The sequence below is a fragment of the Cetorhinus maximus genome, chromosome 4, assembly GCF_964194155.1.
Source record: "Cetorhinus maximus chromosome 4, sCetMax3.hap1.1, whole genome shotgun sequence".
Classification (NCBI taxonomy): domain Eukaryota; kingdom Metazoa; phylum Chordata; class Chondrichthyes; order Lamniformes; family Cetorhinidae; genus Cetorhinus; species Cetorhinus maximus.
In genome coordinates this window covers 164,099,866-164,119,762 of record NC_135882.1, presented here as the reverse complement: position 1 = coordinate 164,119,762, position 19,897 = coordinate 164,099,866, and the positions used below count along the sequence as shown (strand labels likewise).

Genomic DNA, 19,897 nt, shown 5'->3' with positions numbered 1-19,897 from the left:
CCTGGACTGGATGGCCTGCATCCCAGAGTTTTGAAAGAAGTGGAGGCACAGATGGCAGGTGCATTGGCTATAATCTTCCAAAATTCCTTAGATTCTAGAAAGGTTCCAGCAGATTGGAGGATAGCTAACATAACACCTTTATGCAAGAAAGTGGGGAAGGCAGAAAGCAAGAAACTATAGGCCAGTTAGCCTAACATCTGTCATAGAACAAGTACTAGAATCCATTATTAAGGAGGTTATAGCAGGATACTTAGATAATCACGATTTGATCAGGCAAAGCCAACATGGCTTTGTGAAAGGGAAATCGTATCTAATAAATCTGTTAAGAGTTTTTTGACCAAGCAACATTCAAGGTGCATAAAGAGGAACCAGCAGATGTGGTTTTCCAAAAGGCATTTGATAAAGATACCACATCACACAAGATAACTGCATATGATAGAGGGGGTAACATATTAGCACAGATAAAAGATTGGTTGGCTAACAGGAAGCAGAGAGTAGGGATAAACGGGTCTTTTTCGATTGGCAAGCTGTACCCAGTAGAGTGCCACAGGGATCAGTGCTGGGTCCTCAACTATTAACGATCTTTATCAATGACTTGGATGAAGGGACTTGAATGCATGATAGCTAAATTTGCTGATGACACCAAGATAGGTAGGAAAGTAAGTTGTAAGTAAGAGAGTCTGCAAAGGGATATAGACAGGTTAAATGAATGGGCAAAAATCTGGAAGATGGAGTATAAAGTGGGTAAATGAGAACTTGTTCACTCTGGCAGGAAGAATAGAAAAGCAGTAACTGGAGAAGGTTTGCAGAACTCAGTGGTACAGAGAGATCTAGGCGTTCTGGTGCAGTACGTGAATCACAAAAAGTTAGTAAGCAAGTACAACAAGTGGTTAGGAAGGCAAACGGAATATTGGAGTTTATTGCAAGAGGAATGGAATATAACGTAGAGAAGTTTTACTACAGCTATACAGAGCCTTGGTGAGGCCATAACTGGAGTAGTGTGTGCAGTTTTGGTCTCTTTATTTAAAAAAAGATATAATGTTTAAGAAGCAGTTCAAAGAAGGTTCCCTGAACTCATTCCTGGGATGAAGGGTTTGCCTATGAAGAAAGGTTGAACAGGTTAGGCCTATACCAATTGGAGTTTAGAAGAATGAGAGGTGAACTTATTGAAACATACAAGATCCTGAGAGGGCAGGATGTTTCCTCTTGTGGGGGAGATTAGAACTAGGGAATATAGTTTAAAAATAAGAGGTCTCCCTTTCAGACAGAGATGAGGAGAAACTTTTTCTGCCAAAGAGTCGTTGGTGTGTGGAATTCTCTTTCCCAAAAAGTAATGGGGGCTGGGTCTTTGAATTTATTCATGGTAGAGTTAGACAGATTTTTGTTAGGCAAGGGAGTCAAGGGTTTTGGGGACAAGAAAGTAGAGCTGAGGCCACAACCAGATCAGCCAAGATCTTATTGAATGGTGGAGCAGGCTCGAAGGGCCAAACGGCCTACTCCTGTTCCTATGTTTCTGATTCTCAAGTTCGTCATAGGAAAGTTTTGTGCAGAATCTAAACTCATGCTCCTGTTTGTATCTTGTCTCAATGTTTCCTGGAAAATAGACTCCTTTTATTGTACACAAGGGACTAACTCCCAATCTAGATTTGGATCTGAAGTACTTGAGGTATATTTACAGTCAATTTGTAACACAAATTGGAATCCTACATTCAATCCAAGTACACAGTACTCCTTAGGCTGAAGAACAAAATGCCATTGAGCCTACAAACAGTGAATGCTTAACTTGCAAAATTCCAGCAAATCATTTTTTTAAAATCTAGTTGGGATTTTACGACATGAGCTATTAATATTTGCAGAATTCAGCTGGAGCTATGAGACTCAACGGAATACAGACATATTCAAACCCACATTACTCAACAATGCACAGATTCTTCCCTCCTAATTAGTTCAGCCTCATTTCCAATCCCTTAGCAAAAAGCTAACTTTTATAAAATCTAACAAATATACATATTAAAATTATCAGAAGTTCTGCAAATAACATACTCCTCCTGTTCATAAACATTATTTCCCGCTGCACTTTAAGTGGAATTATAATGGGAAACAATTTGTCAACAGTTACGACAAATCCATGTATAAACATTTTACCATCACATTGATAAATTAATTGACTTACTCAAAATACTCCCTGAATAATTTTATTCTCCATTTCTCAGCACAGTAACGGAAAATTGTAATGTCCTAAATAAAAAGTTTTAAACAAAATAAAGATAGCATATTTCACAACAATACTACAGAAATTACCCACTGGCTTGTCCTTTGTGTCCTTTAACACCTTCATTAAAGTTTTTACTTCAAGGCCTCAGCCCATCACAAATGTCAGGGCTGACAGTGGATATGTTTAACTCAACATGTCTTTCAACCACATCTGTGCATTCTGCACATGTGAAAGGTGCACAATTTCCAAGCACTCAATCGGTCCATCAGCGTGACATGTAGATTAAAGGGTGTGTTCCCTTGCCCTGAGAGATTTTGAGAACTCCTTTGCTTTTTATTCCTCCCCCAAAGGCTTTCAAACAACGTGGGGAGATTGAATTCAGCAAGGTTTGCAGTAGGCAATTCTGAAAGTCATTTAAATTTATTAACCAGTACTATCTTTCCATTACAAACTACTCACTAACATCTGTGATTAAAGCAAGTCAGGTTTCTTTGTTTTTTGGTTAAAGAAGACTGCATTTCGTTTTTGCTCATAAATCTCTACGTTTGTGTTGGAAATTCAGTAGAAAAAAAAATCTCTGCTGAACCACTGAGGCTTATGCAAACAATGAGTTTTTGAGGTCATTTTTCCTTTTGAAAATTTATATTTATTAAAAAAGAACGTACAAATTAGCAAACTCAAGAAGTACACTAAAGTTTACATTTTTAGCTTTAAATCAAGAAAATGCATGCCTGCACTTTGTAAGTTTGCATCCACTTTAAGAAAAATATTTTCTCTTAAGGGGGGAATCTTAAAAAGGAAATTAGGAGGGCAAAAAGGGGGCATGAAAAAACATTGGCAGGTAAAATAAAGGAAAATTCAAAGTTATTTTACAAGTACATTAAGAGTAAGAGGGTAACTAGGGAAAGAGTAGGACCCATTAAGGACCATGGTGGTAATGTGTGTGTGGAGCCGGAAGACGTAGGTAGGGTTCTAAATGAATGCTTTGTGTCAGTGTTCACAAGTGAGAGGGACGATGTGGGTATGGAAATCAGGCAGAAGGACTGTGATATAATTAAAGAAATTAGCATTGAAAGGGAGGAGGTTCTAAGTGGTCTGGCAGGCTTAAAAGTAGATAAATCTTCAGTCCCGGATGAAATGTATCCCAGGATGTTGAGTGAGGCAAGGGAGGAGATAGCAGGGGTGTTGGCAATAATTTTCAATACCTCTCTGGCCACAGGAGAGGTGCCAGAGGACTGGAGGACAGCCAATGTGGTACCGTTATTCAAGAAGGGAAGAAGGGATAAACCAGGGAACTACAGGCCAGTCAGTCTAACCTCAGTGGTGGGGAAACTATTGGAAGCAATTCTGAGGGACAGAATTAATCTACACTTGGTGAGGCAGGGATTAATCAAGGTCAGGCAGCATGGTTTTGTTAAGGGGAGGTCATGTCTGACCAATTTGATTGAATTTTTCGAAGAGGTGACCAGGTGTGTACATGAGGGCAATGCATTTGACGTAGTCTCCTTGGACTTCAGCAAGACTTTTGATAAGGTCTCACATGGGAGACTGATAACGAAGGTAAGGGCCCATGGGATCCAAGGCAATTTGGTAAATTGGATCCAGAATTGGCTGAGTGGCAGGAAGTAGAGGCTGATGATCGAGGGATGTTTTTCTGACTGGATGCCTGTGTCCAGTGGGGTTCCACAGGGATCGCTGTTGGGTCCCTTGCTGTTCGTGCTATATATATACGATTTGTCTTGAATGTAGGAGGGTTGATCAGTAAGTTCGCGGGTGACACGAAAATTGGTGGGGTGGTAAATAGTGAGGAGGATATAGGATAGCCTTAGATTACAGGAGGATATAGACGGGCTGGTCAGATGGGCTGATCAGTGACAAATGGAATTTAATCCAGATAAGTGTGAGGTGATGCACTTGGGCAGGACAAACAAGGCATGGGAAACATGATGAATGGTAGGACCATGGGAAGTACCGAGGATCAGAGGGACTTTGGTGTGCATGTCCACCGGCCCCTTAAGGTAGCGGGACAGGTAGGTAAGGTGGTTAAGAAGGCATATGGGATACTTGCCTTTATTAGCTGAGGCGTAGAATGTAAGAGCAGGGAGGTTATGCTGGAACTGTATAAAACGCTGGTTAGGCCACAGCTCGAGTACTGTGTGCAGTTCTGGAATCCGCATTGTAGGAAGGATGTGATTGCAGTAGAGAGAGTGCAGAGCAGATTTACCAGGATGTTGCCTGGGCTGGAGAGTTTTAGTTACAAGGAGAGATTGGATAGACTGGGGTTATTTTCCCTGAAGCAGAGGAGATTGAGGGGGGACATGATTGAGGTGTATAAAATTATGAGGGGCATAGATAGGGTAGACAGGAAGGAACTTTTCCCCCTGGTGGAGGGATCAATAGCCAGGGGGCATAGATTTAAGGGAAGGGGCAGGAGGTTCAGAGGGGATGTGAGGAAGAATTTTTTCACCCAGAGGGTGGTGGGAATCTGGAACCCACTGCCTGAAAGGGTGGTAGAGGCAGAAACCCTCATAACATTTTAGTAGTATTTGGATGTGCACTTGCAATGCCATGGAATACAAGGCTATGGGCCTAGTGCTGGAAAATGGGATTAGGATAGTTCGGTACTTTCTTGACCGGCGCAGACTCGATGGGCCGAAGGGCCTTTTTCTGCGCTGTAGATCTCTGTGACTCTATGCTGACAGCCCGATTCTAAGACCTGTCACAATGCTCATCGATTCTAAGATTACCCTCCACAATATTCCCAAATCCAAGGATATGCCTCAATTACGCCCAAGGACTACCTTGCCAGTGTTCCTGTAATCCCCTTATTCAGATATTGAAACTTTCTTCTTAAAATACTGCTAGATTATTAGACACCGCTCCAGTCCTGGTAGACTCCAAGCCCCATTATTAGCACCATCATCTTACCACCTGAAGATGACAGACATGCAGAAAATCAAATCTGTTGGGGATGGGGTAGCTTCCTATGGTGCACTCTTTCTGATGGCTGAAGAGACCAATCTGCGAGAGGGTGGTTCTGCCACAAGTGCTACATACGATGTGCTTATCAAGTGTCGTGGGCTATTGATGCCTGTTGCCAAGCTGCTGTAGCTAATTATCAAGGCCCCATTATAGAACTTCAAGATCCCTTGGATTCCCCAATACTTACCCAAATACACCTGATTCTTAATTAAAAAAAAAGCTATCTCACATGGCCAATGACATGAGAGATCAACTAGTATAGTTTCAAGGTTGCAGCATACATCAAGAGTTGCTCATGGTTCATTCAGTTTCGGTATCACGTAAGCTCATGAATAAATTACAACCTTTTAACTTTAACCTCATAGGTATAACACACACTCCGATGCAACTACAAGGAAAAAGTAGATCACATCTGACATGGATAATAACTTACTTGAGGACTCTGTCCCAAGGTCATTCATGATTAAGAGAAAACATCATTTACTGGAAACAGCTGAAATACTTTCACATTCCATCTGAACGACAGCCAGCAGACAGCTGTGGAATTTACATAGAACTGACATGTTCAACAGTAGGTACTTTTTAATTTCCATGCCCATACAGATCAGAGTTCTCTATGTGCAAGACAAGAGATTGACCGGTATTTAATATATACATTAACTTTATTGGTAATGTCATCAATGTATCTGAAACATGTAACTGTCTCCATAGCTTAAGCCACGTGGAGTTTACAAAGCACAAACAACAACAGTGTTTAAACTGTATAGACCTGGGCAGTGACTTCTGCTGGATAAACCTTGACTCAAGCATCTAGGGCGAGGATGCAATCCCCATAGTAGAACTATCTGCTGACGTTCACTCATTAGACCAGTGACATTCAAGTTTATGGAGTCAGACATATCCAGGTGAAAGAACAAACTTGCATTTACATCATGCCTAGGAAATCCCAAGGTTCTTCACAACCAGTTAAGTCCATGTGAAGTGTAACACGTGTAACGTAGATAATAGTGGCAGCCAATTTATGCAGAGAAGGATCCCACAAACAGTAATGAGATAAATGACGAGATAAATTGCTTTTTGATTATTTTTATTTATTCTTGGGATATGGGCATCGCTGGTTAAGCCAGTATTCATGGCCCATCCCTAATTGCCCTTAAGAAGGTGGTGGTTAGCTGCCTTCTTGAACTGCTGCAGTCCATGTGGTGTAGGTACACCCACAATGCTGTTCGGGAGAGAGGTCCAGGATTTTGACCCAGTGACAATGAAGGAACGGCGATATATTTCCAAGTCAGGGTGGTGAGTGGCTTGGAGGGGACCTTCCAGGTGGTGGTGTTCCCATGTATCTGCTGCCCTTGACCTTCTAGATGGTAGTGGTCGTGGGTTTGGAAGGTGCTGCCTTCTTGAACGCTGCAGTCCATGTGGTGTAGGTACACCCACAGTGCTGTTAGGAAGAGAGTTCCAAGAATTTGGCCCAGTAACAGTGAAGGAACCCATTTAGCACCACCTGATGTCAATCGGAACCCTTAGAAAACTCCTTTGCTTATCTTCAAATAGCATCCTGGCATATTTGACATCCACTTGAGGGGACAAATCAGGCCTCGACAAAACACTCGTCTCTAGACTGGGTCTTTAGACCCACTACCTTGTAAGTCAGAGGCAAAAGTGTTTGAAGAAATAAGGATCAACTGGTAATTCCTAAAAAGCTTTTTGTATTTTGCCTTGATTTATGTTGCCATTATAAATTCCTATATTCACAGTTAAGTTTACAGAAGCAATTTGCAATTTATCACCCTGTAATTACATTCTTCTGCCAGGGTCAACACTAGCAGGAGGAAGCAATTGTCATGCAACAAGTAAACATAAGTGATTTCCATTAAACATTTACACCCAGAAAAATAAATGTACAACTTTGAAATGGGAGAACTACATCTGTGCGCCCCAGAGCAATTAATGATTGCTCATTTCATCTGACGGCTACACGTTGTTTTGACTCTCCATGTGCAAGGCAAGAGATCGACTGGTAATTAATATATATGTTAACTTTATTAGTAATGTCATCAATGTATCTGAAACATGTAACTGTCTCCATGGATTAAGCCGTGTGGAATTTACAAAGCATAACATATGCAACGTTCTACTTACAAGGACTGACATCTCTATATCTGTTTCGAACCTGGTTTTCTGGATATTTGGCTACTTTGTACGGGAAGTCCTGAGATTCATTTCGAATTTCCTGCAATCAAAAGAAATAATCTTCATTAACATATGCAGACAACAATCAAGGTGCACCACAATGTATTTTTGTAATGTGTTTTTCATCCTGCATTTCTAAACAGATCTATACCAATTACAAACCTTTACAATTTCATTCAAGGTACAACTTACATTGATCATGTTGTTTTAATCCCCTAAGATTCCACATCACGTGACACTGTTTTAATGAAAACAGCCATGACATCAAACAAACTATCAAAGCTATTATCAAAAATCTATCAAAGAAATGGTCAAAAATCCAATGAAGAAAAACACAGGAATTTGCATATGAAATGCTAAGACATTTGAGATACAGGGTAAGTGCCTTATTTCTCAGAAACGCCCAAAAGCCTTTGATATCCAATTATTTAACTTTAAAATATACATGAACATGGCAGCCATTTTATGCATAACCAAGTTCCACAAACAGCAATGAGGTGACAGACAAAACTGTTCTTGATGGTATCAGATACCAAGTTAGTATTGGTATGACCACCCTGTGTTTCGTGTTTTGCTGAGGTCAATGTGGATGACTGCAAAGCACACAGAAAATATATATAGCCTACTTGGTAGGGTCCTCTTCATTCATCAAATATAAAGCATTCCTTCCATATTTTAGGAGTAAAATGTAGCTTTGATGTGTCTGCTCAAAGCAGGGACCTATCATTTTCTAGATAGGCATCACACATGCTCATCTACTCCTGAAACTTGTAACGCCACAGGACCTAGGCCATTGTGTCAGTTTATTCCAAACTAGAACCTGAACTGAAATCAAACAGCCATATTACACTCCATATATTTCCCTGGTCAGTCTGTGGGAGTGGATACATCTAAATGGTCAATTGACAGCAATATGAACCTTAATAGAACCAGGTATCAATGTCAAATAAACATTGGAGAAACTTAAGGATATTTCAGGTGTTTTCAGAATGCATACAATTTGAAAATTAAGGTACACAACTGAACAACAACCTAATAGCTTTCTTCTGTGTCCTCCATTTGCCTTTGCTCCAAATTCCTTGATACCCTTGCTCAACTAAAATCTATCAACCTCCTGAAAATTTCAAATGACCCAGTATCAGTCGTGTTTCTTTTGGGGGAGTGTGGCGGATGCATGTCAAGATGTTCCAGATTTCACTCCTAAATAACCAAGCTCTAAATTTAAGATTACTTCCTCTGGTTCTAGAATACCACACCAGAGGCAAGTTTTTCTGTGGAAGGTGCTGTTGTAAGCACCTTCAAAACCTGTGACCTTTTTCACCTAGAAGGACAAAGGCAGGAGACACATGGGAACACAACCACCTGCATTTTCCTCTCCGAGTCACACACCATCCTCACTTGAAACTTTGGCCATTCCTTCATTGTCACTGGGTTAAAATCCAGGAACTCCCTCTCTAACAGCATTGTGTACCTACACCACATGGACTACAGTCGTTCAAGAAGGCAGCACACTACCACCTTCTCAAATGCAACTAAGGATGGACAATAAATACTGGCTAAGCCACCAATGCTTCCATCCGAAAAGCAATTTTTTAAAAATCCTTATTGAGTCACCATTATTTTAAAGGCCTCAATTAAATCATCCCTCAAACCTCTAAAGGCAAGAGAACACAAGCTTAGTTTATGCAACCTGTCCTCATAACTTAAACTTTTACTGCCTTGAATCATTCTGGTAAATCTGCACTGTGCCCTTTCCAAGGCCAATATATCTTTCCCGAGGTTCGGTGATCAAAACTGAACACAGTATTCCAGCTGGGATGTGGCCAAACAATGAAGCATCACTTTCAACCTCTTCAACATAAAGGATATTCCATTAGCCTTCTTGATTATTTTTGTATGTCTCCCATTTGGCATCCTTCCATCTGTGGGAGATGGGAATACAGTCTCAGAACTTTGGTGTGGGTCAGATGATATCATCTGCTGCACTTCTTTTGATGACTGAACAAGCAAATTCTGGAAAGGCAGCATCTGCTACAAATGCCACACATGAAGTTGTCCCTTGTCAGTGGTATGGGATGACCACTGCTAACACCATCTTGAACATTTAACCAATACTTATGCTTGCCTGTAGCTTTTCCTGCATGTTTCACATAGTTGCATCCCTCCATTCACTGAATCCTTCTGGAACACATTTGTTTTTATCCTTTCACGGGATGTGGACGTCGCTAGCAAGGCCAGCATTTGTTGCCCATCCCTAATTGCCCTTGAAATGAGTGGCTTGCTAGGCTATTTCAGAAGTCAGTTAAGGGTCAACCACATTACTTTGTATTTGAATCACATGTAAGCCAGGCCAGGTAAAGATGGCAGATTTCCTTCCCTAAAGGATATTAGACATGTCCCCAAGTGCCCACTTTAGGCAACTGGCCTTTTGATATGATAGCCCTGTCACGTGCATCATGATCACTCAGCCTACCACCATACAGCCCCTGATCTATTGTATTCGGTTTCTCAGGTCTGTCATCGCAAAACACGAGTATGTGAAGTACAGGGTTCCACATCAGCTGCTCAGATTTTGAGAGTTTGCAACCAATCCCGATTAATTGTGAGGAATGAACCTTAACAGTTTGATTACCATGCTAGATAACCACTGTCTTATCAAAACACCCAATTATCTTACCAGGATCTTTCTGTTCTTTATTGCCCTCTCTTTTGTAATACACCACATCATCAGAATTATAGTTCACCTTACATAGTCTTATGTCATGCCTCAAAGCTCTCCAAATTTTCTACAGATCATCAGCCTTGATGAAAGCCCTTCTCCCTGCTTGCAAAGCATTCAAATGTGCAAAAACAAATAGAATTAATCGTCGTCACCTCTAGGGCAGGGGCTTTATCGCACATCACAAAGTAATTTGGGATTTTTACATATTTCACATTTTGCACTAATCTCTCTGATGAGCCTTGTATACACCTCAACAGCCACACCTGCATCCTTTACCAAGATTTTTAAACTTTGTCTGTGCAGCTTTTCCATAATTAGTTTCCCCCCCCCCACCCCCCGCCGATTCTTATCGCCCGATGCCATTAATACATTCTGATAAGAAACATCAGGTTTTGTTAAAGGGATACAATAATGCCCTGACTGGGTAAACTGCAGATCCACTGACTTTCAACAAGAATTGCCTTATAATGCTCCACATCCAGTTTCATTTGTGTCTTTTTCATGGAAGATTTGTTTAACAGTAAAGGTATCTCACTAGAAATTACATCAGTACCAATGACACAAAAACAAAAATTGCTAGAAAAACTCAACACGTCTGACAGCATCTGTGGTGAGAAAGACCGAGTTAACGTTTCAAGTCTGTATGACTCTTCTTCAGATGTCAGCTTTGATATTAGTGCACAAGTCCTATTGTGGCCTTAAGCCACAACTCTTATGTCTCAGAAAGTGAGTGTGCTATCAACTAAGTCACAGTTGGCACCTAGGATAAGGATTATTAATGGATATGGAACAAAACTGGGTGAATGTTATTGAAATATAGGTCAGCTGTGAGCTCATTAAATGACAAAACAAACCTGAGGAACTGAATCACCTATTCTTGGTGCTATGGAACAGATGCTGCGCATTGAAACACAAAATACAGGGATTCAGTCAATTTCCATTCTGAAACATTTACCAGTGTTTGGAGGCCAAATTCCATGAGAACCACAAATGAGTGGCCTTGATTATTCTATGTTTATTCATTTATTTACCTTTTTCTCTCTACCTTCTTTATAGGCCAAGATACATAGTAAGATGTTAGTCAATATGTAGATGGCTGCTAGATATATTAAGTTTAGTGTTGAGGGTTTGTTGGCATTTGGTATAATTAGCTTTTGATCAGAGGTACTGCAGCAGTATCAGCCATGGGTCAGTTGGCAGCACTTTTGCCTCCGAGTCACAAGGTTCTGGGTTCAAGTCCCACTCCAGGGACTGAGTACATAAAACAAAAAAGCTGACAGGCTAGTGGCATAGTGGTAATGTCACCAGACTAGTAGTCCAGAGGCCCAGGCTAATGCTCTGGTGACATGGGTTCAAATCCCACCATGGCAGCTGGTGGAATTTAGATGTGGGGTCAATGATCGATGATACCCTCCATAGTGTTGTGTGGCACTACCAGGGTGCTAAATGTGATAGATTGCCTATTGCTGTAGCAGAATTATATACAACACCATAACCTGTAACCTCATAGCCCAGCATATTCCTCCATTCTACCATTACCATCAAACCTGGCTCAATGAACAGTGTAGGAGAACATTCAAGGAGCAGCACCAGGCATACCTAAAAATGAGGTGTCAACCTGGTTAAGCTACATGCCAAGCAGCAAAAGCAGCATGCACTAGGCAGAGGTAAGCGATCCCACAACCAACGGATCAGGTCTAAGCTTTGCAGTCCTGCCACATCCAGTCGTGAATGGTGGTGGGCAATTAAACAACTCACTGGAAGAGGAGGCTCCACAAATCTCCCCATCCTCAACGATGGGGGAGACCAGCAAATGAGTGCAAAAGATAAGGATGAAGCATTTGCAACAAGTGCTTGATCCATCTCGGCCTCCTCCGAAGGTCCCCTGGCATCACAGATGCCAGTCTTCCGCCAATTCAATTCACTCCATATGATATCAAGGAATGGCTAAAGGCACTATATACTGCAAAGCATAAGGGCCCTGACAACATTCCAGCAATAGCACTGAAGACTTGTGCTCCAGAACTAGCTGCGGCCTTGGCCAAACTGTTCCAGTACAGCTACAATACTGGCATCTACCCGCAAACATGGCAAAATGTCCAGGTATGTCCTGTACGCAAAAAAACCACCCCATTGGTCTACTCTTGATCATCAGCAAAGTGATGGAAAGTGTTGCCTACAGTGATATCAAGCAGCACTTATTCAGTAATAACCTGCTCACTGACACTCAGCTCAGGTTCTGCCAGGGCACTCAGCTCCTGACCTCATTGCAGCCCTAGTCCAAACATGGACAAAACAGCCGAACTCGAGGGGTGGGGAGCCCTTGACATCAAGGCACCATTTGACCCAGTCACTAAGGAGCCCTAGCAAAACTGGAGTCAATGGAAATCAGAGAAAACTCTTCATTGGTTGGAGACATACCTTGCACAAAGGTGGTGATTGTTGGAGGTCAATCATCTTAGACGCAGGACATCACTGCAGGAGTGCCTCAGGGTAGTGGCCTCGGCCTAACCATCTTCGGCTGCTTCATCAATGACTTCCCTTCCTTCCATCATAAGGGCAGAAGTGGGGTTGTTCACTGATGATTGCACAATATTCAGCGCCATCTGTGACTTCTCAGATAATGAAGCAGTCCATATCCAAATGCAGCAAGACCTGGACTACATTCAGGTTTGGGCTGATAAGTGGCAAGTAACATCAGCACCACACGAGTGCCAGGCAATGACCATCTCCAACAAGTGAGAATCCAACCAACTCCCCTTGACATTCAATGGCATTACCATTGCTGAATCCCCCACTATCAACATCCTGGGGGTTACCATTGACCAGATGGTCAAAACAAGATTTGTCCTGTTTTTTGCGTACAGGACATACCTGGACATTTTGCCATGTTTGCGGGTAGATGCCAGTATTGGAACAGTTTGGCCAAGGCCGCAGCTAGTTCTGGAGCACAAGTCTTCAGTGCTATTGCTGGAATGTTGTCAGGTCCCTTAGGTTTTGCAGTATATAGTGCCTTCAAAGGTGGTGGTTGTTGGAGATCAATCATCCAGATTGACCTGTTCAATTGCCTGAACTGGACGAGCCACATAAATACTGTGGTTACAAGGACAGGTCAGAGGCTGGGAATTCTACAGAAAGTGATTCACATCATGACTACTCAAAGTCTGCCCACCATCTACAAGGCACAAGTCAAGAGTGTAATGAAATACTCTCCACTTGCCTGGATGAGTGTAATGCCAACAACATTCAAGAAGCTTGACACCATCCAAGACAAAGCAGCCTACTTGAATGGCACCCCATCCATCACCGATGCACAGTCTACCATCTACAAGATGCACTGCAGCCACTCACCAAGGCTCCTTCGACAGCACCTTCCAAACCTGCGACCTTTACCACCCAGAAGAACAAGGACAACAGATGTATGGGAACACCACCACCTGCAAGTTCCACTCCAAGCAACATACCATCCTAATTTGGAAATATATTATCATTCCTTCATAATCGCTGGTCAAAATCCTGGAACTCCCTCCCTAACAGCACTGTGGGTGTATATACACCACATGGACTGCAGCAGTTCCACAAGGCAACTCACCACCACCTTCTCAAGGGCAATTAGGGGTTTGCAATAAATGTTGACCTAGCCAATGACATCTGCATCCTGTGAAAAATAATTTTAAAAAATACTGAGGGATCACTGCACTGTTAGAGCTGCTGTCTTTCAGATGATAGCCCCATCTGCCTGCTCGAATGGATGTACAAGTTCCCATGACACTATTTGGAAGAAGAGTAGGGGAGTTCTCCCTGATGTCCTGACCAATATTTATCCCTCAATCAACATCACAAAAACAGATTATCTAGTCATTATCATATTACCGTGGCGTTGTTTGTGGGACTTTGCTGTGTAATTGGTTGCCACATTTCCTACTTTATAACAGTGTATACACTTCAGAAAGTACTTCATTGACTCCAAAACACTTTGCAACTTGTATAGAGCACTGGTTCGGCCTCAACTGGAGTATTGTGCCCTCTTCTGGATGCCACACTTTAGCAAGGATATGAAGGCAGAAAAGACTCATGAGAATGGTCCCAGGGATGAGGAACTTCAGTTACGTAGATAGATTGGAAAAGTTTGGACAGTTTTCCTTGGAGCAGATTGAGGGGAGATTTGATTGAGGTATTCAAAATTATAAGGGTCTGGACAGAAGAGATAGGGTAAAGCTGCTCCCATTACTGCAAATATCGAGAACGAGGGGGCACGGATTTAAGGTAATAGGCAAAAGAAACAATGGCAACATGAGGAAAATCTTTTCCACACAAGCGAGCGGTTAGGATCTGGAATGCGCTGCCCGAGAATGTGTTGGAGGCAGATACAATCGAGACATTCAAAACGGAATTGGATTGTTACGTGAAAAGGAAGAATTTGCAGGGCTATGGGCAGTGGGGTGGTACTAGGCAAATTGCTCCTACGTAGATCTGATGGAGTCATGACAGGCCAAAAGGCCTACTGTGCTGTAACAATTGTGATTCTGTGATGTCCAGTGGTCATAAAACGCACCATATAAATCTAAGTCTTTTTTTCTATTTCATTGTGGAGCACAAACTTAGTTTGGTAGTACTACAGAAGGACACACAGGTATTGGTTTTACTGACTTGTTCCTGGGATCTCGCAATAGTCCCTGTGGAGTACGTGTTGGATGAGCAGACACTGGGATGACAGAAAATTACAGGATTTGGTGGCATTGCAAGAGGTGTGGGGGAGAAGGCACTATAACTTTAATAGCTCTTGATATGTGGATAATGTTAGCAAACTCACATTTATGTCCTTCTTAATTAACACCAGAACATGACATTGGACATTTTTATTGAACATCTCCAGACCTTGTGGTAGTGATGGTGCTCCCATGGTGTTGCAAGTGAGGGAATTCAACAAAATAGACCCAGCAACGGCATTATACCAGTCAATATACTGTATGATTTATAGAGCTATGTGGCAATAATGGTGGGTCCACAACATTGCTGCACTTGCCCTCCTCAGAGGAAGAGGCTGCAAGAAAGGGAAGTGCTGTTGAAGGTGAACAAGTAGATCTGCCAACAGCTGATGTGGAAAAGTCCCATGAGGTAACAGCACTGTGAAGGGTGCTCATGTCTGTGACATCGAGCAGGATTCTAGGGTGTGCCACAAGGAATCAGGTTCCCACAGTCTGGTAACATTGGCAACAGTTGATGATGGAGTGTTGCAATATGTTGGGGCCCTCAGGGCATGTAAGTGCTGTGAAAGGGTGTTGTCTCACTCTATTTACCCTATCTCGATCATCCTCTCCCCCTCTGAAAGAGTAGAGCATGTTTATATTCACACAGAATCACAGTGCAGAAGAGGCCCATCAAGTCTGCACCAACACGTGAGAAACACCTGACCTACCTACCTAATCCCATTTACCAGCACTTGGCCCATAGCCTTGTTAATGCTCATTTAGTTGGGTTCCAGGAGGCCAGTGTCCACAAACGCATCCATTTATATTAAATATAATTCCATTAGCTTAGCTGATTGAAACCCAGCTTTATGATTCTGTGATAAGAGAATTCTAGCATTCTAAAATGCAGTGACAGAATCCAAAATAACAAGTATCAGCGTGAACATAGCTCTAAGAGCATTTATATTGGTTTAACTCCATGAATTCGGTGTCTACAAATCACCTTGCCATATTTCTTGCTACCAAACAGGGTCATATCAGCACAATGACCAAGTCTAAAAACATAAGAATTAGGAACAGGAGTAGACCATTCGGCCCCTCGAGCCTACTCCGCAATCCAATAAGACCATGGCTGATCTTCTTGTGTTTCAATTTCCACATTCCCATCTAACCCCGATAACCTTTGACTCCTTTGCCTAACAAGAATCTATCTACAACAAAAATAAAAATACCTGGAAAAGCTCAGCAGGTCTGACAGCATCGGCGGAGAGGAACACAGTTAACGTTTCGAGTCCGTATGACTCTTCGACAGAACTAAAGGAAAAATAGAATCTATCTACCTCTGCCTTAAAATATTCAATGACCCTGCCTCCACCACCCGCTGAGGCAGTGGAGGCAGGATCATTGAATATTTTTATTATATTTTACTGTATAACTGAAGCAAGAAGTCTGCTACTGCTCTACGAAACACAAATTCAATAATGTAAACAGTGGAAACGAGCTCACAGAGACTAAGCTCCTAGAATCTAAGTTAAGGCAAAAATAATTGTTTCTCTAGCCCAAACCTGCCACCAAGGTTTTCCCAAAGTCAATACCAAGCTATTACCTGTGAAAAACACAGAGAGCCGCCACGCAGGTGCCAGTGAGTGTCCTGCAGTCTAAACTTAAAGCGAACAACACGGTTGAAGGAAGAGGACAGCAAAGAAGCGACGCTACCTGCCCTTCCTATTAGAATTTGTGATGTAATGGGTTCTGAGTGGGACATTTGGAAATGAGTAATTGGAAGCAAGCAAAACTGAGTGACCTACCAGTCCTACAGACTGACTGGAAGATTTGCAAGCACCACGAGCTTTTTTTTTCTCCCCCAAATGTTGCAATCTGCGGTTTTGTTTTGCAGCGGCCCATGTGTGAAGTTCAAGTTGCAAGGAGAGGAAAACATCCCCTTTAAGAGGGAACTCCAAGCAATTAACCATCCGCGACAGAAAAAGACCTTTAAACAGGCGCAGGCGCAGTGCCACTGCTGTTCTCGAGCCTCCAGGCCTGGCTTCCGTTGGCTGAAACCGGGAGACAGGCGGTTCACCGGCGGTTCTCTGCGCACACTCGCACCGGAGACATGCGGTATATTCAGATAAATATACCAGAAAGGGCGGGTGATGAGAACTTCGACGAACTTACCAAGTATGACTGAGACCAGCGGCTCTGCTCGTCGATCTCGGCGAATTTCTCCTCCATGTTTTAAGCATGTGAAGAGTGGAGTTCGAGTCCCGTACGCTGCGGTTTTCCTTCTCCTTCTCCTGCTCCGTGAAGTTTTTTTTTCCCCTTCACCCCCCCTCTCTCAAACCACGGCTCTTCCACACTCTCCGGCCGCCGACATCAAAATCCCGAGCCCGTGTGGCTGGTAGGGCCGCAGCGCGCAGGCGCAGCGCCCAACTGGGGCGGCGGACCACGCATGTGCGGCACGGGGGAGGAGGGAGAACCCGGAAGCGGCGTCAACACTGACACATTCTGTGCTGTAAGTGAGAGACTCATTGTCAGTGTGCTATATGTGACAGACTCACTGTCAGTGTGCTGTATGTGTGAGACTCACTGTCAGTGTGCTATATGTGACAGACTCACTGTCAGTGTGCTGTATGTGTGAGACTCACTGTCAGTGTGCTATATGTGAGAGACTCACTGTCAGTCTGCTGTATGTGAGAGACTCACTGTCAGTCTGCTGTATGTGAGAGACTCACTGTCAGTGTGCTGTATGTGTGAGACTCACTGTCAGTGTGCTATATGTGAGAGACTCACTGTCAGTCTGCTGTATGTGAGAGACTCACTGTCAGTCTGCTGTATGTGAGAGACTCACTGTCAGTGTGCTATATGTGAGAGACTCACTGTCAGTCTGCTGTATGTGTGAGACTCACTGTCAGTCTGCTGTATGTGAGAGACTCACTGTCAGTCTGCTGTATGTGAGAGACTCACTGTCAGTCTGCTGTATGTGAGAGACTCACTGTCAGTCTGCTGTATGTGAGATACTCACTGTCAGTCTGCTGTATGTGAGAGACTCACTGTCAGTGTGCTGTATGTGTGAGACTCACTGTCAGTGTGCTATATGTGAGAGACTCACTGTCAGTCTGCTGTATGTGAGAGACTCACTGTCAGTCTGCTGTATGTGAGAGACTCACTGTCAGTCTGCTGTATGTGTGAGACTCACTGTCAGTCTGCTGTATGTGAGAGACTCACTGTCAGTCTGCTGTATGTGAGAGACTCACTGTCAGTCTGCTGTATGTGAGAGACTCACTGTCAGTCTGCTGTATGTGAGATACTCACTGTCAGTCTGCTGTATGTGAGAGACTCACTGTCAGTGTGCTGTATGTGTGAGACTCACTGTCAGTGTGCTGTATGTGTGAGACTCACTGTCAGTCTGCTGTATGTGAGAGACTCACTGTCAGTCTGCTGTATGTGAGAGACTCACTGTCAGTCTGCTGTATGTGAGAGACTCACTGTCAGTCTGCTGTATGTGAGAGACTCACTGTCAGTCTGCTGTATGTGAGATACTCACTGTCAGTCTGCTGTATGTGAGAGACTCACTGTCAGTGTGCTGTATGTGTGAGACTCACTGTCAGTGTGCTGTATGTGTGAGACTCACTGTCAGTGTGCTGTATGTGAGAGACTCACTGTCAGTGTGCTGTATGTGAGAGACTCACTGTCAGTGTGCTGTATGTGACAGACTCACTGTCAGTGTGCTGTATGTGACAGACTCACTGTCAGTGTGCTGTATGTGAGAGACTCACTGTCAGTGTGCTGCATGTGTGAGGCTCACTGTCAGTGTGCTGCATGTGTGAGACTCACTGTCAGTGTGCTGCATGTGTGAGACTCACTGTCAGTGTGCTGTATGTGTGAGGCTCACTGTCAGTGTGCTGTATGTGAGAGACTCACTGTCAGTGTGCTGTATGTGAGAGACTCACTGTCAGTGTGCTGCATGTGTGAGGCTCACTGTCAGTGTGCTGCATGTGTGAGACTCACTGTCAGTGTGCTGTATGTGTGAGACTCACTGTCAGTGTGCTGCATGTGTGAGACTCACTGTCAGTGTGCTGTATGTGAGAGACTCACTGTCAGTGTGCTGTATGTGACAGACTCACTGTCAGTGTGCTGTATGTGTGAGACTCACTGTCAGTGTGCTGCATGTGTGAGACTCACTGTCAGTGTGCTGTATGTGAGAGACTCACTGTCAGTGTGCTGTATGTGACAGACTCACTGTCAGTCTGCTGTATGTGTGAGACTCACTGTCAGTCTGCTGTATGTGTGAGACTCACTGTCAGTCTGCTGTATGTGTGAGACTCACTGTCAGTGTGCTGTATGTGTGAGACTCACTGTCAGTGTGCTGTATGTGAGACTCACAGTCAGGGTGCTGTATGTGTGAGACTCACAGTCAATGTGCTCTATGTGTGAGACTCACTGTCAGTCTGCTGTATGTGTGAGACTCACTGTCAGTCTGCTGTATGTGTGAGACTCACTGTCAGTCTGCTGTATGTGTGAGACTCACTGTCAGTCTGCTGTATGTGTGAGACTCACTGTCAGTGTGCTGTATGTGTGAGACTCACTGTCAGTGTGCTGTATGTGTGAGACTCACTGTCAGTATGCTGTATGTGTGAGACTCACTGTCAGTCTGCTGTATGTGTGAGACTCACTGTCAGTCTGCTGTATGTGTGAGACTCACTGTCAGTCTGCTGTATGTGTGAGACTCACTGTCAGTCTGCTGTATGTGTGAGACTCACTGTCAGTGTGCTGTATGTGTGAGACTCACTGTTCAGTCTGCTGTATGTGTGAGACTCACTGTTCAGTCTGCTGTATGTGTGAGACTCACTGTCAGTCTGCTGTATGTGTGAGACTCACTGTCAGTCGGCTGTATGTGTGAGACTCACTGTCAGTCGGCTGTATGTGTGAGACTCACTGTCAGTAGGCTGTATGTGTGAGACTCACTTTCAGTCGGCTGTATGTGTGAGACTCAGTCAATGTGCTCTATGTGTGAGACTCACTGTCAGTGTGCTGTATGACTGTATGTGAGAGACTCACTGTCAGTCTGCTGTATGACTGTATGTGAGAGACTCA

At 43.3% G+C, this 19,897-nt stretch overlaps 1 protein-coding gene across 2 annotated transcripts in view; it reads right to left on the bottom strand.

The window, feature by feature from the left end:
- The window catches only part of LOC144680004 (tyrosine-protein phosphatase non-receptor type 2-like), a 72,890-nt gene extending 55,773 nt beyond the window's left edge, over positions 1 to 17,117 (bottom strand). For both annotated transcript variants that reach the window (XM_078541080.1, XM_078541079.1), the window contains exons 1-2: positions 16,979 to 17,117; positions 7,340 to 7,430 (exon numbers count right to left, since the gene is read on the bottom strand). In XM_078541080.1, the coding sequence (XP_078397206.1) occupies positions 7,340 to 7,430; positions 16,979 to 17,035 (148 nt within the window). In that variant the 5' untranslated portion in view covers positions 17,036 to 17,117. The remainder of the gene's footprint in view (positions 1 to 7,339; positions 7,431 to 16,978) is intronic.
- Positions 17,118 to 19,897: the final 2,780 nt, after the last annotated feature.